The sequence below is a fragment of the Tripterygium wilfordii genome, chromosome 10 (genome assembly GCF_013401445.1).
Source record: "Tripterygium wilfordii isolate XIE 37 chromosome 10, ASM1340144v1, whole genome shotgun sequence".
Taxonomy (NCBI): domain Eukaryota; kingdom Viridiplantae; phylum Streptophyta; class Magnoliopsida; order Celastrales; family Celastraceae; genus Tripterygium; species Tripterygium wilfordii.
In genome coordinates, this window is record NC_052241.1 from 1,593,747 (window position 1) to 1,619,506 (window position 25,760).

The 25,760-nt window shown below is 37.0% G+C and overlaps 4 protein-coding genes across 11 annotated transcripts; 3 read left to right on the forward strand and 1 right to left on the reverse strand.

Moving 5' to 3' along the window:
- Positions 1-2,955: 2,955 nt before the first annotated feature.
- LOC120008030 (probable serine/threonine-protein kinase PBL26) lies at positions 2,956-5,914 on the forward strand. Its single transcript, XM_038858536.1, has 6 exons — positions 2,956-3,094; positions 3,216-3,620; positions 3,704-4,095; positions 4,276-4,627; positions 4,729-4,810; positions 5,725-5,914. Exons 1-6 carry the CDS (start codon positions 2,956-2,958, stop codon positions 5,912-5,914), a joined length of 1,560 nt encoding a protein of 519 aa, XP_038714464.1.
- On the forward strand, positions 5,519-8,615 carry LOC120007561 (uncharacterized vacuolar membrane protein YML018C). Its single transcript, XM_038857872.1, has 4 exons — positions 5,519-5,678; positions 5,824-6,514; positions 6,612-7,032; positions 8,121-8,615. Exons 2-4 carry the CDS (start codon positions 5,948-5,950, stop codon positions 8,396-8,398), a joined length of 1,266 nt encoding a protein of 421 aa, XP_038713800.1. The 5' UTR covers positions 5,519-5,678; positions 5,824-5,947; the 3' UTR covers positions 8,399-8,615.
- Positions 8,616-8,846: 231 nt separating this feature from the next.
- On the reverse strand, positions 8,847-12,816 carry LOC120007562 (desumoylating isopeptidase 1-like). Its single transcript, XM_038857873.1, has 5 exons — positions 12,668-12,816; positions 11,761-11,878; positions 11,521-11,618; positions 10,479-10,795; positions 8,847-9,534 (listed from the first exon to the last, which is right to left on the reverse strand). Exons 2-5 carry the CDS (start codon positions 11,767-11,769, stop codon positions 9,095-9,097), a joined length of 864 nt encoding a protein of 287 aa, XP_038713801.1. The 5' UTR covers positions 11,770-11,878; positions 12,668-12,816; the 3' UTR covers positions 8,847-9,094.
- A 2,438-nt stretch (positions 12,817-15,254) lies between these two features.
- On the forward strand, positions 15,255-25,705 carry LOC120007422 (transcriptional corepressor LEUNIG_HOMOLOG-like). 8 transcript variants are annotated; one of them, XR_005470169.1, is made up of 19 exons: positions 15,255-15,643; positions 16,000-16,083; positions 16,243-16,340; positions 16,600-16,709; positions 16,822-17,114; positions 17,221-17,296; positions 17,401-17,512; positions 19,100-19,149; positions 19,247-19,513; positions 20,397-20,471; positions 20,753-20,974; positions 22,732-22,873; positions 22,962-23,068; positions 23,519-23,668; positions 23,864-24,019; positions 24,332-24,448; positions 24,594-24,791; positions 25,196-25,419; positions 25,542-25,705. XR_005470169.1 is itself a non-coding variant. In XM_038857628.1 (19 exons), the coding sequence occupies exons 3-19, from the start codon at positions 16,052-16,054 to the stop codon at positions 25,337-25,339; spliced, it is 2,349 nt and encodes a 782-aa protein (XP_038713556.1). In that variant the 5' UTR covers positions 15,255-15,503; positions 15,583-15,643; positions 16,000-16,051; the 3' UTR covers positions 25,340-25,683. The 8 variants fall into 8 exon arrangements, 7 of the variants coding, with proteins under 7 accessions (XP_038713556.1, XP_038713555.1, XP_038713558.1 ...); XM_038857628.1 differs by having other exon boundaries at positions 15,255-15,503; positions 15,583-15,643; positions 25,196-25,683; XM_038857627.1 differs by having other exon boundaries at positions 15,255-15,471; positions 15,583-15,643; positions 25,196-25,683.
- Positions 25,706-25,760: the final 55 nt, after the last annotated feature.

A 25,760-nucleotide genomic window follows, 5' to 3' on the forward strand; every position in this document is an offset into this window, starting at 1 on the left:
ACAGTCCTACTAGTAGGGAATTTGAAGGTGCAGCTCATGAAGTTCCAAGTGGTCCGAATCCCATCTCAAACAGGTAATTAATCAATTGAATTGGAAGGAAGGAAGGGAGCACATATGTAGTTTTTGTAACGGAGAAGTTATTATGGGTATTTTTGGTAAGTAAGCGGGATGGGAGATTCAAACTTGAGTACTACCAAGTCGAGTATATGCCTTAACCTCTTCGGGACGTTGGCGAAGTTATTATGGGTTGTTAGCAATGAATACTGCTCTTGTCCTCAGTGGAAGATAGAGGTTTGTTATTTTTCAAATTTATGTGGTCTTCATGATCATCATTAAATCATGTATGTAACCATGTAGCAGTCTATTTGTTTCATTAGTGAAGCTAATTAATTATATATGCCATTAATATATATATATATATATATATATAGTTTGATTTGGTTTAGTAAGTAATTTTTTTTGAATTGATTAATTTTTTAGGGTTTTGTCTGTGCAAGTGAACAATGAAACATGAATTTGAAACCAAATAACCAAAAGAAAGGGGAAAAAAGAGAGAGAAGAAAAGGGCAGAGAGATAAGAAGGGAATCTGATGACTGCAGGGGGTGCCATATTTGATGGTGGTTTGGAGTTTGGCTTTTGTGTCTTGTGGAACACTAAAGTTAGATGCCACACATTACAAACAAATTAACTCCACCAATTATTTCTTAATTATTACATACATCTTGTCCCTTTTTCTTTATCGCTCTCCAAATGGAAAAAAAAGAGGGTTTGTGTACTATGAAACTCAACAAAGACACAACCACATTTGACTCGTCTTAAATAATGGGTCGATTTGGAAGTGTTTTGTGTTTTGACCAATCGAGGTGAGATGCTGTGAAGTAAAAAATTATAGTGTTGTGAGGTGAGTTCTACTGACAAAAATTGTTTGACGTGATTCGAGACAGAACGTGTACCCAAACACATGAATTTGTGAAATCGGAGTTCAGAACGCAAATAATTATGTTTCAGAGCTTTCAAACGGTGCCTCCAAATGGGCTCTGTAAGTCTTAGGTACATGAGCTTGCCTCATCTCATGCGCACCAAGCAATTACAGGGTATTCGACTCATCAGAAGGTTTCAAAAAGAAATTTACTTGACATGAGAGTTGAAACCATGATGCTTTTGGTTTGTAATTTTGTATACTATCTATTATGTATTTGTATGGACCTTGGCGTTGCACGGGACCTAAGTTCGACTCGTCACGGCCAATACTTGTAGTTTATTTGGTTTGAGAAACAATAAATCTCATCACATAACCAATAATTAATGTAGAGTTACAAATATATGGTTATTTTCCTAAAAATAATATACATATTATTGACACTTGCTTATAATTACGACCGACGAAGATTAATACTAGAGAATCACCATTGGGAAAATGCAGATTCCAGGGAGATTGGGCTTTCTACTATCTCAAAGCCCAGTAAATTGTAGGAGTTGATACATGAATTATACCAATCAATGGGCTTTCAACGACGTCAAGCAATCAAGCATGTGTGCAAATAGCGGCTCATTACATTTATACTTCCAAATTTCGGTCCATTGGACCTTGACGGCCCACCATGCAACCTTATGGGCTAGTTCATTTGGGCTTCCGTGGACTTTGCTGACATAGTGACATGCCTAGTCCAAAACTTGAGGAATCCTTCCTGTCTTGGTTAATCTATTATTATCTCATAATTTCAGTTTCAAACCTTAAATTGCGAATTGAATTGAGTTGAGGCAATTAAGTAAAAGAATAATATTTAATTTTTTTTTGTAATATGATTTGAACTTTATGGTACAAAAGGAAATTGGATGGACCTATTGCAGATTTCCAAGATTTATAGCTGTGTAAATTTGTAAAATGTAGATTTTTTTTTAAAATCTCGCAGAGAAATATGTTTGCGATGAGAATCGAAACTTGGGTAAAATGTATAACTAAGTAGCACCCACCTGCGAATTATCTCTGATTTCGTAAGATTACATATTTAATTTGCAAAAACTGAACCTTATCTTTTGTCTCCGTTGATCAGTTGTAACTTGTAGCCCACATTACATATACTGTATTATAAATAGTGTTCATTGCATGCACGTCAATTAATAATGCATGGAACTAATGTATCATGTTTGCATATATATATATACGCATTTAGTTTCGTGCCTACCAGTACTTGCATACACGATCACTGCTGTGGTACTCGATTACTTACATACAAATATATATTAATTGCAACCATGTTGCCTTGAAGTAGTAGAAAGTGATACGAATGAAAGTACGATCTTAATTAAAGAGAAATGAATGGTAAAAACGAATACATATAATAAATTTTCTCTTAGATTTATAGTTAACCCTACACTCTTAAGATAAAGTCTCGGATGACGACGACGTTGACTATCACATCGAGAACAAAAAATATGTGTGCTTCTATTTTTGTCTTTTCAGGATAAAACCCAATGGCATATAATAACCTCCTCCAAACATAGAACCTCTCCACTGATTTTGGTTTCTCTTTCTCTCCAATTTCTACGGTAACTCCTCCCATTGACCAACACAGAAAAGATGGCCTGTTTGTATTTGTTATTTTTTGGGGGTATCAAGGTAGTTTTGGGATCTGGGTTTTGGTTGGGTTGGTGCAATTTTCAATCTGGCTTTGTTCTGTATTCAGTTGTTTATTCTAATTAGAAATTATTCAAATGTTTCATTCATCCCCACCTTTGGAGGGTATCAACATCATCATCCCCAATAAGTTTAAGGCACATTGAGAAGCTTTGGAGTTGGGTGTTTATGTGATCAATTTGGAGCCATTAATATGCATCATTTGTGATATAATATATATATATATATATATGTATATCTGTTTTGGCATATATTTTCTGGGTATATATTGAATCCAATTAAAGCTTTTGGGTGTAAACCTTGATTTGCTGCAAACATGAGTTGCTTTTCATGTTTCTCATCCCATGAGAAGAAAGCAGCTAAGAGAAGAAATAACGACCGGCCGAAAGCCAGACAGTTGCCTACAGCACCACCTCCTCAGAAAGAACCCTCCGCGGCGCCACAACTGCGGCCCGGTAAGATTTGCTCTTCCATTTGGCACACAATGTAGTCTATGTTTGATTAGTGTAAAATTTTCCATGATCCTTTTGTTTCATTGAATGGTTGGTTTGCAACCTTTATGTTGTAATTATTCAGAGAATCCAAAACCAAAGCCCCAACCAGAAGCTACCAACAACAATTGGGAATTGCAAAAAGAGGCAGGCAACAACAACAACAACAACAACATTGCTGCTCAAACATTTACTTTCAGAGAACTGGCCACCGCGACGAGGAATTTCCGGCATGAATGTTTAATTGGTGAAGGTGGATTTGGGAGGGTTTACAAGGGGAGACTTGAAAAGACTGGCCAGATTGTGGCTGTGAAGCAACTAGACAGGAATGGATTGCAAGGGAACAGAGAATTTCTGGTAGAGGTGCTGATGTTAAGTCTCTTGCACCATCAGAATCTAGTAAACCTTATTGGATATTGTGCCGATGGTGATCAAAGATTACTTGTATATGAATTCATGTCATTGGGTTCTCTAGAAGACCATCTACTTGGTAACTTATATTTTATTTACATTATTAGAACATTCAATTAGTCATTTTTATGCTGAAAATAGGGTTTTCTATGGTTTTTTCAGATGTTACACCAGAGCAGAAGTCACTGAACTGGTATGCAAGAATGAAAGTCGCATTAGGCACCGCGAAAGGACTTGAATACTTGCACGATAAGGCCAGTCCTCCGGTCATCTATCGTGACTTGAAATCGTCCAACATCTTGTTAGATGAAGAGTTCAATGCCAAACTGTCTGATTTTGGACTAGCCAAGCTTGGACCTGTTGGGGACAGAACACATGTTTCTTCAAGAGTTATGGGCACATATGGGTATTGTGCCCCAGAGTATCAAAGAACTGGCCAACTCACTGTTAAATCAGATGTTTATAGTTTCGGAGTTGTTTTGTTGGAGTTAATCACTGGACGAAGAGCCATCGACACTACCAGACGAACCCATGAGCAGAATCTTGTTTCTTGGGTAATTAAAACTCTCACCATTTACATTTCACACATTTTTTCTAGCCGTAGATCATCTGCATCAGCTCTTCTTAACATATTCTCTATATTTACAGTAACAGTTCACTTTCTACAGATTTACGGTTTTGACAATAGTATGTATCGGGGCGTTTGTGCTAATACGTTTACTTTGTCTAAGTAGGCAGAACCAGTATTTAAGGATCCAAGCAGATATCCTGAACTGGCTGATCCACTACTACAAGGTGATTTCCCAATTAGAGGCTTGAATCAGGCAGTGGCAGTTGCAGCAATGTGTCTCCACGAGGAAGCATCGGTTAGACCATTGATCAGCGATGTGGTTACCGCGCTCAGTTTTCTTGGATCAGGTCCAGAAGCAACTGCTGCAATTCTTCCTTGTGGAATAACTGAGCAAAACATCAATGCAGCAGCAAACTCGGCTGCTCCAGAAGAAGACAGCGCAAAGGAACGACAAAGAGCTGTCGCGGAAGCCATGGAATGGGGTTCTCATTCCAGGATGGCGTCGCAGTGTGGGAGTGCATCTTCACTATAAAAATATTTTTCAAGCATGATCAATACAATTATATATGCACACACATTTTCTCATTCTGGTTTCTGTGAGTTACTGAGTTTCCAGGAGACATTCTTTCTATTATCTTAATTCATTATTTCTCAGTTGTGTCCAAGCATTGTGTGAAGAATTGTGAGTGGAATGAGAGGCAAGTTTGGTTATGAGAATAAGAAAATGAGATCGTAATTGTTATAATTGCAAGGCCTTTATTCCAACTACATGTATGAAATCGCATGTTGACGTATCAGAAATCTTAGCCTTGCCCACTCGAACGCTTGGTGCTCTCCGAGCGATCGCACAATGGATACTTTGTTCCAATATCATATCATAAATCTCAGCCCACTCAAATTCTAAAGATTATTCACATTACGATCTTAGCATAATCAGACAAAGCACGAGGTTCAAATCTTCGAAACATCATCTCCACATTACGATATTAGAACAAGATAAAAACGGTTTGAATTTTTAGTCACTCTACCGTTCAAAGGATAGACCATCCAAATTCCAAACCCGTAGCCGTTAGCTTCGTAGATTTAGAAGTTCAGTCGAATAGAGGTTGTTGTACATCGGGCTCTTATAGTGGGTCAAATCTCAATTATTACGGATAAAAATCTAACTCCCTTGGGGTAGAAAAATATCTTATTAAAATATTAGGCACATATATGCCTAACCAATCAGTTGGGATCGTCCCTTTCAATGTGCTATTTGAGTCTTAACAAAACCAAGGCAATCCAGAAGCATAGATTAATATCAAGACTTAAAAAGAAACGTATAGGGTTAAATGGTTAATCATTTGTCAATGATTGGTCACCTAGCCGATTCTATAAATAAATTCACTCCAACTGCACAAACTTACCACATTTTACACGACGCGTTCGTTCTAAGATTTGAAAAATAATAATAATTATTATTATCAAAACCAAATTCCAGTCGCATTTTTCATCCGCTCATCATCGGGTTCTCTCCTCAAATCTAAGGATCGAACATCAATTAGACAGTCTCAAGTCTCAGGCCAGGTACAGTTTCACGAATTTCTTGTTATTGGCTTTGATTTCATTCCAGATCTTTTGCGCGATCTCGTGATTCTATTTACGTCACAATCTTTGATGTTTTCAATTGCTTATTTAGTTTTCCTTTTCTATTTGATTTCGTTGATTTTAGATTGCTTTGCTTCAATTATGACATGCGTGTATGGATACTCCCCTTTCGAATTGATTTTCGAGGCTGGAATATAGTGAAACCCAAAGATTAAGAGAAGTTTGATTTGAAATTGGATTCAGAAGATATGAGAAGGGAAGTTTGGAGATGGATCATAGGTTTGATATACATTGTTGCTGTTGCGGCAATATGGATAGCTGCCAGTTTTGTTGTTCAGTCTGTTGTAGACGCAGGTGTGTCCCCGTTTCTCATCACATACATTTGCAATTCATTGTTTTTGGTCTACATTCCAATAGTTGAAATCGGGCGCTATTTGGAGGATACATATGGTAGTTTGTTGTTCTGGAAGAATAAAAAGAGTAGACCTGTGCAAGAATTGGGAGAATCAGAGCAGGCCGTTCTTCTCGGAGTGGGTGATCTGGTTGCAAAAGTCGAGGAGTCAACAACTCAGGCAGCATTTGTGGAAGGGGGAGAAATCAATCAGTATAGAAGTGTTGATTCAAGGGCAGAACTTGTATCAAATGAGCTTGACTTGCCTGATCAAATTGGAGTTGATGAAGATGCTGGTAAAGGCATCGATGAAAAAGGGCGGTGGACACGCACAAGAGTGGCGAAGGTCAGCCTGCTGATATGCCCCTTTTGGTTTTTGGCACAGCTGACTTTTAATCTATCTTTGAAGTATACTACAGTAACGGTAAGAAAATAAACTTATGCGTTGCAAATGTTGCTTCTAATATCAGCAAGCTATGTTGTCATTCAGTGTTTGTTTTCCTTTCCCTTATTATCTGCAGTCAAATACCATCTTAAGCAGTGCATCCAGCCTTTTCACTTTTTTGGTGTCTCTAGCATTTTTGGGAGAGAAGTTTACCTGGGTGAAGCTTATAAGTGTTCTTCTTTGCATGGCGGGAACTATAATCGTCAGCCTTGGTGATTCAGAAACCAGTTTAAGTGCAATTGCTTCAAGTCCTCTTCTTGGAGACATTCTTGCGCTTGTCTCAGCTGGATTGTATGCAGTATATATCACCCTCATTCGCAAGAAGTTACCCGATGATGATGGAAAAAAGGGTAACGCCAGTATGGCTCAGTTCCTTGGATTTCTGGGGCTTTTCAACCTCTTGATTTTCCTCCCTGTTGTCCTGATACTTAATTTTTCCAAGCTTGAGCCCCTTAGCGCCCTTACGTGGAAGCAGGTTGGCCTAATTGTTGGCAAAGGTTTGTGCTACGTTGTTTCAAGATTTTAATTGCTTTCCTTTTTCTATGCCTTGGTTGCCATGATGCCGTGAAATAGTGTGGTTGCATGTACTGTATACATTCCGGGTTTTTTTTTTTTGGCAAAGCATGTGCTAGTGCATACCTCTTTTTTCCTCACCCTGCCTTTCTCTTTTTTTACTTGAGGATTGACTTATTCCAAGTATTTGGTGCACATACCTATCCACATTCATTTTTAATGCTGCATCTTCATTTGGAGGATGCTGATAAGGGCTTTAATTGATACCAGGTCACAATTTCTTAGGGAGTATGGATCTTTTATTAGCACTTGAGGCATGCACTTAGTGATAGAGGAAGCCATTGTGCCTGCAACTTCAAGCATCTTTCTCTGGGAATTGCACTGAAGTTTATTTTTCCATTTCTTCGTTCACAATGTCTTCTAATAAAAGATTTATGAGATAGGATGTAGTATGTGATTTGAGTAGGGGAAGCAATATGTCTTTATCCTTTTTTATTCCTGTTAGCACATGCATTGGTTGTCCCCTTGACTAAATCTTGGTTATATTTTCAGGATAATTCTAAATAATTATGTAATAAGGAAAGCTTCTTGGAGGAAATACAGTTGTTTCCACCATTACTGTCCAGAATATGTAGGAAGTCAGTTTGTCTGTGCCCTTGCTCCTGGAGGATGTAGTTTTGGAGCAAAATACAGAAACAAGGCCACTAGTCTTTCTAGTTTTCACATAGAACAAACCTCATAAATGATTTTTCCTGTCACATGTTTTCATCTTTTGGTTTGAACTCTGGCATTTATTTTGAATCACTTCATGGATTTTTCTTCCCTTCCACCATCTGATGATCTACTATAATGATTTTTCTTACAGTATTATAGTTTGCTTTTGTTCTGCTCTAAAGATATTTATTTCACTTATATTAGTTGACCTGCATTTTGAGTATAAAGCAACTATAACACCTTCTCTCTGATGATTTTGTAATCGTTTTCCAAATTTGATTTTCAAAATTATATTAACTTAAGCTAGATGATCTGAATTTGGTTATTCTAATATCACTTCCGCTCCCCCTCCATACAGGTTTGTTAGATAACGTGCTAAGTGACTATTTATGGGCCAAGGCGATTCTTCTGACAACCACAACTGTAGCAACGGCTGGTCTTACTATCCAGGTCCCGTTGGCAGCTATTGTTGATTCGCTAACAGGCAATGCCCCTCATCTCACAGATTACCTCGGTGCTTTAGCTGTCATGTTTGGGTTTGTCGGCATCAATATTCCGTCTGATACCTTTAGTAGATCAAAAGAAGCCAACCTTGAGGTAACAGCAGTTGGTCAGGACAATGCTGCTACTTGCTAGGCAGTGGAATCATGATGCACTCATGTTTAGCTAAGGTAAACATGTTTATAAGATGTACCATATCCTTCCTGCCTTCCAATTCTTCAATATAAAGCTTATAGATGTAGATTGCAGTGAAACTCAATTTTGACTACTTTGTAAATGCGATGCAAACTGATTTGTGTGCTTGCATTTTTAGAAAATGGAATTTGAAGATCAATGGCTGCCTTCCTTTGAACATGCGTGTCGTCTAAATAAGTCCAAAATAAAAATTGATGCTTAACTTCCTTTCTTACCTCGAATGCATTATGAGATGCCATTGTCCTTTGGTAGAGAGTATAGACAACCAACTATAATAGAACTTTTTTTTCAAAAACAGAAGGCTTGTGACATAGTGATATCCAACTCCTCACATTTGCACAAAGATCAAAATTCAAATTCCCTGGATCTCAAAAAGGCCAACATTGTCTCCAATATATCAAATTCGTGGTTTTAAATTCTAAAAATACTGAATCAAGGATCTTTCACAGTTCGACCAGCTAGAAATACAAAATCTAAAGTGCCTTATTCCCACACCAGTCCCTTCTGGAAAGGAATTCAAAAAATGTAAAAAAGCATAGATGAAGTCGGATTGTAAAACCACCATTATAACCAACTCTAAGGTCCACATTTCAACAGAGTCATAACTCCTTCAAAGAATTACATATATTTGTTCCCCTAACCTTGAGGCATTGCAACATTCAGATGCCCATATCGTTGCATCACTCTCTTTGTGGCAAGTGCCGCAGCCTCATTCGCGCGCAACGTCCCAGTGGCCATTATCACTGCAAATTCACGGCTTATCTCCTCTTGTACCTTGCTCCGAGCATTTCCAAGGGGATCTGACGCACTCATTGATGACTTAACTTTTTCATCTATGGCTAGTGGCTCAGTTTTCTCTGATATTTTAACCTCTTCCAACTTAGTTGATTTCATCTCAAACTCCGCTTTGTCACCTGCTTTAACCTGTGTCTCTCTAGTTGATGAACCCCCAGCCGAAGAATTGTCAGCGGTGACCGCAGACAATAAAGGATTAGCTGCCATAGGAGGTCTAAATTGTGGTACTTGAGGGACAGCACCCGCCTTCAATGTTGTTTCCAAATTCTGTATCATGGGCACTGCAAGAAAAATCTAATTATCAAATCTCAACTCATCCATAAATGATAAAACAAACAAGATGATAAAAAGTTTCAGCATCATATATCATCTTCCATAGCATTTTGTACACCCATCATAAAGTAAATTCAATCTATGATCCCTTGCACACTTGTTCTTTTCCATAAGCACTTTGTAACCTCATTCGCTTGAGAAATCTGTTAGCAGATTCAAGGCACTATAACCATAACATAAACCTGCATCTCATTCAAATGGTGGCAACTAATGTTGTGAAAATTTGCTGAATAAGCATATTCCTCTATCTATTTTGAGCAGTGCTACCCTTATTCAGCTATTTTAAATGAGGAACTTGTAGAAGGTCAGCTCACATTGGACCCTGCAGAAACTACTGAACTAGTAGTCATAAACCACAGGTATCATTTTAAACCCAAGATGCACCAAGAGGATTGAATGCAACCTAAACCATTAGATTTCCATACCCATTCCAATTGACTACCCTGTTCATTTAAAAAGGGAAATAACAAATGCAGGGTATGCAACACCATTACTCCTGAGAGTTGATATGAGGGGAGAACCTATTTACACTTAATCACACTAGCTACCCAAACACTCCCCATCACCAAGACCTCATTGTTTGGCAAAACCTCTAATTCCATGAGAAACACCTCAGAGACATTCTACATTCTCCAAAAAAGTTGTCATAAGAAAAAATTGCTTCCAAATGCTTTCGAGAACAACGACCTAAACAGGGGAGAACGTCACATTTAGATTTATCTCCAGGTGAAAGTAAGGCAACATCAGCTTGCCATCAGCAAAGAGTGTTAAATGACTACCCCTTCCACATTTTTTAAAAAAAAAAGTACTTGAAGGCAAAGAGTGTTTAAGTATCAAAATATTCTAAGAGAAAAAGCATTGATGCAGCAATTTAACATAGATAACAACTTACAGATTAGAGCACCCATTGGACTGCTGATTACTTCATTGGGGAGCTGCAGGATGTAGTCGGGGATGGTGGTACCCACTAAAAACTGAGCAACCTCGTTGCTAAAGTTGTTGCAATTGTGAGTCAGTAAACTGTACGTCTCAGCTGTATAACGTGGGCTGATGTCATTCAAATACATTTCAAATACATCCCGTGGCACATGCGTGACACCCAAGTCTACCACCTTAATTGGTATTCCATATGGGGTTGTTCCAGCCGGATCATGAGATATACCTCCCCCAAAATAGTATTCATTACCATAAACCACAATTCCTGTGTGCCTGTGTATGCAAAAAAAATAAATAAATTAACAATACAGCCAACTAGCTAACCAAAGGAGCAACATACTGATATAAACCACCAATTTTTGCACCTTTTTGATGTATACAACCATTACAGACACATCTATTTCATATTTTATTGGGTCCATTCTACATGTATAATTTACCACAGGGCAGTCAATAACGGATATGACAAACTATATAAACATGATCCGTCAGTATCAAACAATCAAAAGTGAATTAAAAAAAGGGTCATATCCACTGCTTTAACTATAACTATAAGTCTATAAGGAATCAGCAATGTTCGACACAGAAGTAAATAGAGGAGAATTGAGTAATTGAATGCAGCATGCTTTTGTTTCTGAATGAACCGGTTGCCAATTCCAAACAAGTGGATATATGTATTTAAGAAATATGTACTAGCCAAAAGAATCACATCCAGGGCCAAAACCACTCACACCGAGAAATTGACTGAAACATTTTACGAGAGGATAATTTGGTAAGCTAAGTCTAGACTCTAGACAAAAGCCAACCAAAACCAAAAGTCACAAACAAAATACTACTAATGTTATTAAATATAATTTTGCTAATAAGTTCATCAGAAACAAGATTCTAAATTTCCACCAAGATGGTGACATTCTGAGATTGTGGCCGATCAGCTTTAAATAAAATTTTAACTAGCATCCATGAATTTATCCTATTCCTCTCTAAGATAAAAGACTCACCAGATACCCTCAATAACTTTTCCCAAAAATGTTGTGGAGAGCTGTCGAGCCAGTCCTTGACTTAGGTCATACACATTTAAGGTGACCTTGTACCCTTCCTGCCATCAAATCCAGCAATATGATTCCATTTGTGAATCATCCACTTTTTTTTTTTACTGTACGGCACTAATAAAGCACAAAACTGAAATAGGGCTCTAAATCTTTAATAAAGCAAAAGGGAACATTAAAAATAATTTGTACCTCAGCCATCTCCTAGTGCCAGATATAAGTTAATTCTTCAAATAAACAATAAATGCCGTAAGCCTCAGAAGAGAAGCTGCAAAGATGTCTTAGTCCAAATCAAAAGAACACAGAATGTCTGCATCACAAAAACATAGTAGTAAAGTTTATTTGTATTGCAATCAGAATGACAATCCAACTAAGACTAACCAAAATAACAATTTTGAACTAGTCTTGAGAATCTCATTTTATTTCTTTTTCCCATTAATCCAACTATTAATGATCCCCTACTTGTCCTGCAGCAGCTAAATTTTTTGCCAAGCACTGCAATGGAATGAGAATCTCAAATTATCAATAGCATTAGCATAACAAAGGCTTGCTAACACACCCAACAACTTCAACATATTTAAGGCAGTATTCATGTATTTTGCTGGACATCTTTAGAAGCCTTTTTAAATTATAAAATTTCCACCACCATCACGCAATACCCACTCGAAGCAACATCCAGAGAATCGAGTCAACATTTCAATGGAAACGTCATTGTATTCGTTTAAATTTTCCGGATCAATTGCAAGAAAACGAAAAATCACATTATTATCAGTTTATCACCATAAACCACGTTCCGCTACATCGAGTTTTAAAGAATCGGATGCCAAATAATCATAACCAAAGGGAATGATCGCCTATATCAAAAAAAAATTTTAAAAAATAGTTGCATTGTCGAAGTTCCGTCAAATCCTAATTCGAACCTAAAACCCTATTATATCAACTATCAAAACATCTCTCCATTGGAATTTACAGATCGAACGCTATGAAACACCCATTATGCACTAAATTGCTCAATATTTAATCCCGATTTTCACCCGAGAAAGATCAACCAAATTGGGTTGAAAATCTGTAGAAACGGAAGGAGCGAGAGAGAGGGTACCTGAGAAAAAGAGACAAGCCGCCTGGTCCTGGTCTTCCTCTGCTGGCGGTGAAATCGTTGCGCGAACGACAACTTATGATGGAACGATGCGAGCGAATTTGAGGAGAATATTTATAGCGGTTGGGCTTGGGCCCCAATATTCTTTAAAACGACTTTAACAGCTTTTTTCTTTCTAGATAGTCTCCTTCTATGACCTTCTAGATGTTACTTTTATACTTTCCATCAGTTTGTGTATTTATTTGGTATGGTTTGTTTCACTTGGTGTTAAATTATGGTCAAATCTGTGGGGTTTACGAGTTTAACGATTTTTTTTTGGTCTCGTATAAAATTAAATCCTTCGCCAAAAACATAGAATGTTTCGAATTTGTATTGAAGGTACATAATTTTCATTTTTTTTAGGGTAAACCAAATTGAATTTGTCCCTAATTGAGGAATCATTTATGACCTCATCCCAATCCGAAATTATAATAGAAATTTTCTTTTGTTCCCTCATTCTTCTGTTGAATAATTATTGGATCGAATTAATTCATTCATGTGTTATTATATTTGCCGGTCACGTTAGGCTAGTGATCCCACATATTTCATTGGGCCGTATTTGGCATGAGATTACAATAAAGTGCATAAATATCACAAATGTCGGCCCGGCCCATTATTTGAAGTTATGTCCTCGTTTGCAAAATAAGAGGGAAAATGATATAAAGACGGCATGGTCATTTCTACATGCATCTCTCGTTTTTTATCTCGACACAAATTAAATGTTTGGTACAAAATCGGGAAAAAAAATCTTGTCGGATAAAAAACAACATTTCTTGATTGAATTGTTAGAAGACTATGCATTCCACGAAACTTCTTATAAAATAAAAAGTGTGTCAAAGAATATTTAAGTGATGGAACATTTCTTGATTGTATTTGTTAGTAGTATATGCATTTCACGAAACTTCTTACTAAAAACAGTACCAAAGAAGATTTGGCATTGTTGGAATCTCATGAAAATCCATGTGTACAACTTTATACTACACAACAAAATTAAGAGAGCATTTACGGCTGTAAATTTTTAGTGTTCAATCGGGAAGTTTTGGGTGAATTCATTGTTTTCTCAATCCACAAGATATGGTCATTGTTGGGGCAAAATACAAAATTATCGGACGTATGTACGCTCAACGTAAAGTAGCCTCTTTGCTGGGGTGAATACGTAAAGTAACCTGATTGTCGATGTATGTACGCCCATTATAAGAGCAAATGCAATCGGAAATTTTTTGCTTGGGGTTGGGAGGCAAAAAAAAGACGGGAAACTTTAGTGAAACCCCAATTTTTATTAAAGACACCTCAATTTAAGTTGATCATCCCTTATAAAAATCTGACGGGGTGTCTTTAATAAAAATCAGGTGTGACTAAAGTTTTCAAAAAAAAACATTCTGTTGGCCCATTTAAAATTTTTATGCTCAAACAAGGCTTATTTGTTGACCTCTTTTTAATTGGCCCAACATGGGGACATGGAACATGCAATGCCTTCGTGTTGGCCCAAAATGGAGCCCACATCTCATACACAAATACATTTTTACCTTTAAATCAATACTTATCTCACTTTTATTATACAAAAGTCAAGTTCGCAAATTTATACCATTGTACTCGATACAAAAGTCATATTATTTTCATTCTCAACCACATCAACAAAACACGTCTCCTAATACAAACACATAAGCAAACACACAAATCCATATACATTACTCATGTCACAACAAAAAATCATCATTGTGGTTGCTCTTATGGCAGACGGTGGTCACAATCAGCGATAGTGGGACAACGTCTGAGAGTTTTAAGCTGATGATCTATTTGGTAACTCATTAAGCACCTTAGTAATACTAGACACACCTAGAGTTTTAAACTAATTATTTATTTTGCAACTCATTAAGCACCTTAGGAATACTAGACATAACCCACAAGACTTCACACGTGTCCAACCGCGAGCACCTCTATCTTAACACACTCTTCCTCGCTGTAATTATTATTGATTTTAATCACTTTTCATGCTTCACATATTCATATATTTTTTAAATATCACAAAGAATCATATGTTTGTAGTTGGAATTGAATTTTAGACATATATGTATTTAACTCAGTCAAATGTCAATCAAACTAACTCTCGTTGCATTTTTTAAAATAAATATATTTACATAATTTAATAATAAAAAATGAGACGCGTTACGCGGGTATACTCATAATATAAATTTTTTATATTGATATAAAATAAATTTTCGCGGTGGAAAATATTAATTAAATTTCGTCGGAAATTTTGGGCACGGCACAAGACTTGAAGATTACGTGTGTCAATGTCATGATGACACCAGAAAGAATCACACCCATCTTGAGTTTTTGGCGACCACTTTATCGTTAAACGTCGAACGTCTTGTCCTTCCCCGATACTCGAGCCCACCTCACAATAGAGCGTGTTCACCTGTATCGCTTTCTTCGTGGCACAACTTGCTCGATGTTTAATCCAACGCGTGACCAGACCTGTTAAACCTCGATTACTTTTTCACTCTCCGAACCTAATACCTATAAAACGAAAAGTCTCTCTCCCGGTTGCTTTGGTTTGGCCCCTCATAATATCTTTTAGTTTCAGATTCTCCCACACCTCCTATTCTTTCTCTCTAATTTTCTTTCCTGTTTGTCTTTTTTTTTTTTAATTTTAAATTTGCACTGTTTGTAGTAGCTTCACCTGCTCTTTTCAGTTACTCTCACAGAGAATCCACAACTGGCTTGAGAAATTCAGCAAAAATTTCTCAAGTTAAAAGAATTGTAAAGTTACAGTCCTCATTGTTGGATCACTCATACAGTAGCGCTTCTCAGTCTGATTCATATGAATGACGGTTTTTGTTTAATTTAATTTTGATTGTGTGTGAATTTTGTTCCAGGATTTTGCTACCGAGATCTTCTCTTGCTGTATTATATTCTAGTGTCTGATCCGCTGCACTGGTATGGTTATGAGATTGAATTCCACGAAATTCGTTTTCAATTTCAGCTTGTTTGGCTGTGAAGAAAAAGTTTTACCAAAAGGAGACGGAAAAGAATTTGGAGGTTTTGCGTTATATAGGTTTCATAGTTGCATGTTGAACTTATTCGCGCACATTAATGAGGGATAATTGAGTTGATTAATTTTCTGTTTGGATAATTGATATCTGCAATAATTCAATTGAGTTCTTATTATGCGTTCTCTCACTATATGGTCTCTCTCTGTCCACCAGACAGAGTGTTGCATATTGAATGCTATTCACTAATATAGATTTTTCAGTTGCTTGAGAGATCTGAAGCAATTGCCAACTTTATTGCAGATAAAAGCAGTGATGTCTCGGTGATTTTTTTTTTGGCTTAATAGAAGGCGATATGACGCAGAGTAATTGGGAGGCGGATAAGATGTATGGATTGTATTTGTCTATATTTTGCTGTAACTGTTTTATTTACCATGTGAATTTGTAGGTTAATTAAGTTAATTAACCTTTTATGGTTTTCTGTCTGACGCCTTATTTTGGTTGTTCTGGTTATTGATAATACTGATATGCCTCTTCTTGATGTAGGCTTGATGTCTATATATATGATTATTTGTTGAAAAGAAAATTACATGCATCTGCTAAAGCTTTTATGGCTGAGGGAAAGGTTGCAACAGATCCAGTAGGTAATGTTCTTATTGATCTTGACAGGAGTCTCATGTTAAATTTTGATCACTTACCCTTATTCCCACCATGAAATAAATGGGTAGCTTAAAATGTTATATAGTTGTGTCGATTTTGTTTGGTGGAAGTTTCCAAGTTCTCTTTGGTCAGTTTGCATTGTGGAATATGTTAGTGGTGTTTGCTTAATTAGCTGGATGAACTGTCTCAATTAGCAAGAGTATAGAAGCAGAGGGGCATATAAGTTTGAGTTTGCTTGTGCAGCAATTGACGCACCCGGAGGATTTCTCTTTGAATGGTGGTCTGTCTTCTGGGACATATTTATAGCAAGGACAAATGAGAAGCATTCTGAGGCTGCTGCAGCTTATCTGGAGGTACCTATTTTGTTTTGCATTTGATTTGTTTCTCTTCAACTGGTTGAGTATGGATCTTGATGTCCATATGCTCTCATTTCTCTCTTTCATGTGTTTGATATTTGAAAAATAGACTCAGCAACTTAAGGCAAGGGAGCAACAGCAGCTGCAAATGCAGCAGTTGCAACTCATGCAGCAACGTAATGCGCAGTTGCAAAGAAGGGATCCTAGTCATCCTGCTGTTGTTGGTTCTGTGAACCCTATCAACTCTGAAGGTATGATGGGACAGCCACCAACCAGCATGTTGGCCATGAAAATGTATGAAGAGCGTGTGAAACACCCTCATTCAATGGATTCAGAGACCTCCACTGGTCTTATTGATGCTAATAGGATGAATCTTCTGAAACCTGCGACCAGCCATCAAGGGTAATTCCTTTCAGTTTCTCATATGTATGCTTGAGATCTACTTTTACGTTCATTTAATCTGGTTGAGAAAAATAATTTTTTTCCTTATTTCTTGTTGACAATTCAGCCAGCTGATACAAGGCAACTCTGGGAATGTGACTGCAGCTTTGCAGCAAATGCAGGCGCGAACTTCATTGGCCACTGTAACCACTTGGATGATGCTACCTTCTAATGTTTTGCTGCTTTTGTCTTTGTTCCTTGGGTAATTTATTATAATATGCTTATTATTTAATCATTGATTCTGTAGGACGTCAAAAGTGAAGGTAACCTTGGTGCACCTCAAAAAAGTTTGCCAATGGATCCCTCATCTATTTATGGACAAGCAATTCTTCAGTCAAAATCGGGACTTGGTGGTACAGGTAATTTTACTGATGTTCCATTGGAATGGGTTGATTCTCCTCCGCTCCTGCTATCCAGATTTATGTATAGATTTGAGTTTCGGAACTAACAATGTAGGTTGCATTACCAGAGCTTCCATAACTAGGTCTTTTTAAATAAATACGTCAACATTTGTGATTTGGTTGCATTGGGTCTATATCTTTCCCCTTGGTGTGTGCGATACAAAACAAATATATTTGAATTGCTTCCTCAAGATCTCGTCATTCACAACTTAACATTTTGAGGAGAAATAATTGTATGGGACAAAATTGCATAGTTTGAGTAGCTTCCGATTTCACCAGAGGAAGTTGATTGAAGAATATTGACTTGTAAGAACATCATTGGTTTGGGCTGGCACAAAGCTCCCTGCATATGGCTCAATTTGTTCCTACTTTTGACATGAAGCTCATTTCGTCTGAAATATTAACATCTCTGTTCACCTTGGTCAGCCCTGCTCGATTTGCAGGCTTGGTTAGCAATAATGATTTATTTTAAAAATTGTTGGCTCATAAATCTAGAGGCCTCTTTCTTTATGGGAATATCCCAAGGGTGTTTTCCCATTGGAAGGGATTCCAAATTTAAATAACCCGCAATACCCAAATTAATGTACTTGTGGATTTGCTTTTAAAGTATGGTACATTGGTGCAATGCCACTCAGGTACAGAACTATTGTATTTTTCATGTCCCTAGGTTAAAATCCAGTGGAGATCTGTTTACCCAAAAAAACTGGTGGAGATCAATGGAAACTCATGTTTTCTAGATCAAGTGATTAAATTATGATATATTGTTAGCACTGCACACCCCCCCCCCCCCCCCGGGGGGGGGGGGGGGAAGATTAAATAAGACAAACGAAACACCATAATTCTTCTGTTAACTGTTCATATAATTTTATTCCTTGTATTTGATAATGTCAGAGTTATGAATGGTTTTATCAATCCATTTTCTGCATGTAAGGGCGCTGTTCATTTTCAACAGGATTAATATCAGTGACTTCATCAAAATAAAATTTTATTAATAGCCATTCTTAAGTACTATTCTGCTTTTTACCAACTCCAATTTGCATTCCCTGTTTGTATCAACTTATGCAATCATAGTTCTTAAATAAACTTAGTACATTCTCTGAGTATCATAATGCACTTATATGCATATGTTCACTACGAAATTATAAGACCATGGAGAGAAATGCTTTCTGGTATTTCATTACGTAGTAACCAAAAGCGTCAAAAGTTGAAAATTATATTCATATTTTAAATTAAGGGTGAACCCTTGGCCTAGGGGTAAAATTGCTTCACTGCAATCAAGAGGTGATGGCTTCAATTCCTAGAAACAAGTATTTCCTCTATCTGGGTTAAGGCTGTGTATGTACATCTTGCCCTGCCCTTGCCGTTCCCTTAGTGTGCCTTCAAACCATAACTATATATGTTTAATTATTATTGAAATGCCTTTAGAAAATGTAAATTGCCTTCCCCTTTGTTAAGCTTAAATTTTTACCCGATGTGTCTTCTCTGTGCATTTTTTAATTTGTGAAATTTTCTTAAGTTCCACAACTCTGTTGCCTTCTTTGTCAGGATTAAACCAAAGTGTCACTGGTCTCCCATTAAAGGGTTGGCCCCTAACTGTAAGTTTTGGATTTATTTGTCCCTAATATTTGTTCGGTTAGTTAAATGCACGCACATGATTGATGATTCTGACTATTGGCTTGCCCAATAATCTAGGGAATTGACCAAATACGTCCAAATTTGAGTGCTCAGTTGCAGAAGCCTAATCTGCATACCCAAAACCAATATCTGTTGGCATCACAACAACAGCAGGTCATGTCACAGGCTCAGGCACAAAACAACCTTGGAAATTCAACTAGCTATGGAGATTTGGATCCCCGAAGGTTTAGTCAGTTTGCTAGAGGTAGCTTAAATGCGAAAGATGGTCAATCCACGCGAAATGACGGATCTGTATGCTCTCCAGCGCAAGCAAGTTCCCCCAAGGTCTTTGTACATTCTGAAGAATGAGGCATTGCATGATATTTAATCATTATAATCAACTAAAGAAAGAGTATTATTTGTGCTGTCGACAACACCTATTTCCTTCAGTTTTTGTTTCGAAATTTACTCAGAACTCCAAGGGTAGCAACGTAGGTATAGATCATCTGGTTTTGGATGAAGGTTTTGTTGGACTATGCTACATTTTCTTGGTTCACTTCTGGCCATTTAATTTCTGCTGAGAAATCCAGCTTCTCTTCATTACATTGAATTCTCCCATTATTAAATGTAAATTATAATGTCTCGTCACTTGTCCCACTTGATTTATAAAGTTTCAGAAGGAAAGAAGCGTGCTCGTTTCGAAGTGGGCACTTTACTACTTAGGGCATAGTCAAATAAGCAGTTTTTCTTTTAGGTGGAAATTTTCTAGTGTAAAGCAATGTTAATGTCATTTTTTACGTATCAAAAAAAGTTTGCTGCTTTTTCTTTACTGCATGTTATGCTTTAATTCTTCAACCTCTGGTCTCGTGCATTGTGCAGGTTCCCCTTCGTTAAAATTCATAGGTTAATATTGTGTATTGAATTTTTCTAGTCATAGATTTAAGGTTGTGTTAAACATTAGGATGAAGTATTTTCGAGAACTTTATGGTTTTTCAAAAAACACTGGGGGAGTATAAAAAGTGGTTCAGAATTATAGGTCCTTTGTTTCTCATTCATGTGATCCATGCATATGTACATTACCATGACTGATCCTGCACCCTTCTGTTCGACAGGGTTGGTCATTACTTCTTTATCGATTGAAGCCAGAGTTTTTGTTCACTTATTACTCGTAATGAATTGAATAGTCTTGTAAATGCTTGATTCTAAGTCTCTGGAGGGTTTTCAACAGATGAAAATGGCCCAGATGCAGCACTCTTTGTCTCAACAGCAGGACCAAATACAGCAGCCGCAGCAACTGCAACAGGTAGAAATTGTTTGAGTTAATTGAAATGATGTCATTTCACTTGCTAAACAGTGAATTGTACCAATGGAAATTGCGGTTTCCAGCTGGAATGCAAACTCTGTCGTCTTAATATCTTTTTATAGTCAGATGTCATTTCGACGAGCTTAGCTGTGAACTGTTCCTACTTTCTATGGAAGATGCAGTTTCCTGCTGAAATGAATACTGTTTTAGTATGTTTTAGAGGATTTGCAATGAATTCTTGAGTTTGGATGAACTGATCTATATATGATGGCTGACTGCAGAATAACAGGAAAAGGAAACAACACTCTTCTTCTGGGGCTGCCAATAGCACAGGTACAGGAAATACGGTGGGTCCTTCACCAAACTCGCCTCCCTCTACTCACACACCTGGTGATGGAATTACCACAGCAAGCAGTTTGAAGCATGTTAGCAGTATGTCGAAAAGCTCAATAATTTATGGTCCAGATGGTACCAGTGGTCTTCCATCATCTTCCAATCTACTGGTATGTCGATTTTTGTTTGTTGCACAGGTGGTTTTTGTTTTTTTGAAACGCTGGAGTATATATCTACATGTATTGGAGTGAACTATCTAGTGTACCTATTGGACGGCTCATGATTGAGGTTGATTAGCTCTCATATACATTAATCATCAGGCTAAGTGTTCGAGGTCGAAAAATAATCTGAAGCTCATTTAGTAACTGATCGAGCTGGGGCTAGCGCGAATCATTTATGTTCCGTAAACCAAGACACTTAGTTTATGAGGAGGCTTGAATATTGTCGTGAACAAGCTCTTTTAGTGCTTGTTGAGATTTGTTTGCAGTCATGCTGGATTTTTGTCCATTCATTTAATGCTTTTGATGTTATAGGATACCCTAAATATATGTAATTAAATCTCAAAAATATATTGTTATCTAAATATGCCTATCTTTATTCACCATGGAAGGTTCTGATGTGCTTGTTAATTTTTTGAATGCCTTTTTGTTTGTTCATTGCCAAGATTGCTTGATTAAGTACTTTTAACTTTTGTTGTTTATAGTTCGTGTGTGGGCTTGTTACGACTCATGAATCAGCTCGTTGAACATTTGCGAACGAACTTGTTAAAAACTCATTATCACTGTCATTTAATATCAATGAACATGCTCTATCCCATCGCAAAATAAATGAACGAAGCTCAATTTGAGCTAGGATCAGACTAGGTTGGAGCTCATTAACTTCTGAACAAATTAGCTTGAGTGAATCCATGCTTGGCTTGACTTGTTCATGCTTTTATATTTTCTTGAAAGTATTTAATCTTTTGTTCTCATATGATAGTTTAATGTGTCAATAATGGTACCAGTTTAACATTTTATTCTCAGAATGACTGTACTAATCAATAAACTTATTTGAGTACATAACTGCATTTCTCATCTGAACAAGCACCCTTGAATCTAGAAAGTAGATTTTTTTGTTCGGGCAGCAAAAAAGTATTGAATGTGTTAATGAGGGCTCCTAGGGCTGGGGGATGCCTCCCGTATGCATCATCATCTATAAGATGTCAGATCCATTTATAAAAGACACTCTCAGCTCTCCATTGTAGTTATAACTGTGCAGAGTCATCCATCTATTCCTACACTATTCAAAAGGTGTTACTTCAAAAACAAAATTTCAAAAGGCGTTCCTTTGACATTGAAAAGTCCTTTATTTTCATTCTTCTTGACAAAAGGTCCATGCCTTTAAAGCTTCCTCCACAGATAGGCAATCACCCACTTCATTTGCGCCAGATGTTATGCAAATTCTGTTAGCTCGCTTTCCTGGGTAAATTGAGTATTTATGTCCTATCATTTCTTATTTATCCTTGCACAAAAAACATACACACCATTTTGATTCCTCTTTGGAAGATTATCAATTATTAGCACTCTCTTCCCTTTGGTCGGCACAAGTGAAGGGGACCCTCATATTGGGCACTTTCATTTTCCATGTATGCTTCAAAGGAAAGTATTTTATACCTAGTCCTTTGGCTTGGAGGTGATTACAGTAGGAAAGTCGTAAATTTATAAATAACCTCCCTTCCACATATTGTCAGCATTGACTTTTGGCCTAGACTTGGAAATGGTCTTGTAAAATTTATTTCTCTCACTTTAAATTCATAGCCTTCTATTGAAGATAATGTGCAAAGTAGCCGTGTCGTTGGAAATTAGCAAGTTATCCTCACTTTTGGTTTCTTTGAGACATAACCTAACACATTAATATGCTTCTAATATTTTTTTTCCCTTCGTTTTAGCAGGAAGAAATAGAGCGGTTTGGAGATGTCGCTTTAGATGACAACATGGATTCAATCCTTTCTCATGATGCTGGCGATGGAAGGGATTTATATGGAACACTAAAACAAAATGCTGCTGACCACTCCAAAGAGTCTTCTAAAGGTAATTAGCCTTTCATCATATTCAGTTAGGCCATTGTTGAATCAATTCTTGCACTATTCATTTCCTTTAGTCTTATTGCCTATGCCAGGTTTTACATTTGGCGAGGTTGGTTGCATACGGACAAGTAGCAAGGTTACTTGCTGCCATTTTTCTTCAGATGGGAAGTTATTGGCCAGTGCTGGACATGACAAGAAGGTATTACTTGTTTTAAAGTAGATGCCAAATTACAATTGAGGACCATGTTAAGTAGTATAATGAATAGATGTTATCCTAGCATGCCTACAAACATCGGTGTGGTACTAATATTTGTTGTTCTAATCTAAGTTAAGGCTGCCTAAAAAAATCCTAATATATGCCCTTGAAGTTACTGGAATCATGGGAAGCACTTATCATGCCGTTGTAAGCCATTAGGCTTTTAACTCTTTGGCACTGGTGAGGAACTGTATTCATATTTAATTATATGACAAGGGACTTGCATGAATCACTGATACAGCATGTTGCATTTTAGTATCAATGTTCAATATCTTGGCTGGATGTTTCTTTCTGTCTAATTTAGTTGCTGTTCCAACAGCTTGAGCACTTATGGATGATAAAAACTTACCAGAAAGATTATCTGGATATTTGCACATTTCTTATGTGTATTAGGTTGTCCTTTGGAACATGGATACCTTGCAAAAAGAAAGCACCCCTGAAGAACACAAGTTAATTATTACAGATGTCCGTTTTAGGCCCAATTCAACTCAGCTGGCAACAGCTTCATTTGATAAATCAGTGCGATTATGGGATGCGGCCAATGTAAGTATATTTCTCTCTTCTGCATTAAAACAAACAATGTTTATATAGGCTCGGAAAGACTATTTTTTCTATTCCAACATTTAGACCTGGTTTTCCTTATTTGAATTTCTAACAAGCTGAAAATTAAGAAAAATCCACACCGCAAATTATGTTTAAATTTTTATTGTGTATTCACTCAAAAGTCATTTATTGCAGCCAAGTTATTCTTTGCAAGCCTATACGGGGCACAGTGCACACGTCATGTCTCTCGACTTCCACCCCAAGAAGACTGATCTTTTCTGTTTTTGTGATCATGACAATGAAATTCAGTATTGGAATATCAATCCATTCTCACGTACTCGCATCTCTAAGGTATGTTGTTTATTACTTAATCATTTCATTTTAGATAAGACAGGTTTTACTACAGTAACAACACTATGCTTTAATTCTTTATGAAGCAGCAACATGAGAAAAGTATTTTCTCTAATTTAATTTCTTTTAGTGACAATTCCTAAGTTAAAAGAGCCAAAATTGGTATGGGATGCTGGGATTATTCAAGTGCTTTGGTCCTCAACGAACTATTCCACAAATAAATAGGCTCCTTGGCCAAGCATAAGATAAATTAACAATGAAACTTACTTGTGCCTGACTAAACGTAATTTCAATCATCCACTGGTTTTATAGGGAGGTACTGCACAAGTGAGATTCCAACCAAGAATTGGACAACTACTGGCGGCAGCTTCGGATAAGATAGTTGCTGTCTTTGACGTGGAAACAGACAGGCAAACACATTATTTCCAGGTATGCAGATGCAATAATGATTTCCTTTCGAAAATTGTGGGATGAAGTTGAGTAATTGGTTTGAGCATTCATGAAGATATTTCTTTTCGAAACAAGGATCTAATTACATTCGCTAGTTTCTATAATTAGATCATCTTATGTGCAGGGTCACTCTGAAATTGTAAACTACATATGCTGGGATGCAAATGGAGATTATTTAGCATCTGTCAGTCAGAACTTGGTAAAGATATGGTCAGTGGCCTCAGGAGAGTGCATTCAGGAGCTCAGCTCCAGTGGAAACCAATTCCACTCGTGTGTTTTTCACCCGACTTATTCAACGCTCCTAGTGATCGGAGGAAACTCGGTAGTCTTTATATCTTTTGTGGAATCCTTTTTAAAGAAAATGGTTTATTAGAGGGAGATTTTCAGTAGTAAATGCATTCACTACATTCTACTTTAAGTTTTAAATTTGATCAAAACTATATTACTGCATTATAAAATAGAAATCTCAAAACTAATTGGCACTCTTACTTCCCTTTTTTTTTTCTTGTTGAAATTTTATTTAGTTCTTCAACAAATGCAGATCTTATCATATTTTTCAAATGATGAAACTTGTAACTTTGTATTCATGAGATATTCTGTTACCATATCAGTGCTTTTGTAGCTTTTGGATCAAGATTTGACCATTTTGGTGTTCTACTTGGGAGATGTTTGAAATGCTTTGTATGCCTGAGTCTTGACGATCACTTTTGACTATGCATTGCACAGGCATTGGAGCTGTGGAACATGGCTGAGAATAAGAGCATGACCATTCCAGCACATGAAAATATAATTTCAGCTTTGGCACAGTCATCAGTCACCAGAATGATAGCTTCTGCAAGTCACGACAGCTCTGTTAAATTATGGAAATAAAGCCCTGCAAATGGTGGTAGTCTTTGGTTACTGCATACAATCCACAGAAATCCGGGATAAAAGCAATAGCTCATAGCTGGGTAGTTGAACCATTTATGCTATATTTTCTAAGTCATAGATTTTATATTTAGTTAACATTGTCAATTTCTTTTATGAAACTTTGGTTTGTATATTTCATTTGCTTAAAGAAGCCTATGATCAGGAGGAGGGATGTAAAGCTGCATGTCTGGGAAAATGCTTGGTACTAGAAGTAACTCAAAGACCGTGAGTTTTTGATGTTTGTTACACAGCCGCCCCAGACTTGGTTCTAACAGGTATACGTGAGTATCTCCACCTAGAAGTAACTCAATAATGTGCTTTTGATATTGAGGAAGGTTTTCAATAAGGTTAGGTGTTAGGTGTAAAATTGGTTTTCGTGGTT

Excerpts from the sequence above, each read along its gene's own strand:
- LOC120008030 (XM_038858536.1), top strand. The coding sequence starts at position 2,956 with ATGAGTTGCTTTTCATGTTTCTCATCCCATGAGAAGAAAGCAGCTAAG. Across the intron at positions 3,095-3,215 it reads GGCGCCACAACTGCGGCCCG|AGAATCCAAAACCAAAGCCC; the intron begins GTAAGATTTGCT and ends GTAATTATTCAG. Across the intron at positions 3,621-3,703 it reads TCTAGAAGACCATCTACTTG|ATGTTACACCAGAGCAGAAG; the intron begins GTAACTTATATT and ends TGGTTTTTTCAG.
- LOC120007561 (XM_038857872.1), top strand. The coding sequence starts at position 5,948 with ATGAGAAGGGAAGTTTGGAGATGGATCATAGGTTTGATATACATTGTT. Across the intron at positions 6,515-6,611 it reads TGAAGTATACTACAGTAACG|TCAAATACCATCTTAAGCAG; the intron begins GTAAGAAAATAA and ends TATTATCTGCAG. Across the intron at positions 7,033-8,120 it reads TGGCCTAATTGTTGGCAAAG|GTTTGTTAGATAACGTGCTA; the intron begins GTTTGTGCTACG and ends CCCTCCATACAG.
- LOC120007562 (XM_038857873.1), bottom strand. Across the intron at positions 10,796-11,520 it reads AAAGTTATTGAGGGTATCTG|GCACACAGGAATTGTGGTTT; the intron begins GTGAGTCTTTTA and ends TTGCATACACAG. Across the intron at positions 9,535-10,478 it reads TCCAATGGGTGCTCTAATCT|TGCCCATGATACAGAATTTG; the intron begins GTAAGTTGTTAT and ends TTTTTCTTGCAG.
- LOC120007422 (XM_038857626.1), top strand. The coding sequence starts at position 16,052 with ATGACGCAGAGTAATTGGGAGGCGGATAAGAT. Across the intron at positions 16,084-16,242 it reads AATTGGGAGGCGGATAAGAT|GCTTGATGTCTATATATATG; the intron begins GTATGGATTGTA and ends TTCTTGATGTAG. Across the intron at positions 19,514-20,396 it reads CGCAAGCAAGTTCCCCCAAG|ATGAAAATGGCCCAGATGCA; the intron begins GTCTTTGTACAT and ends GGTTTTCAACAG.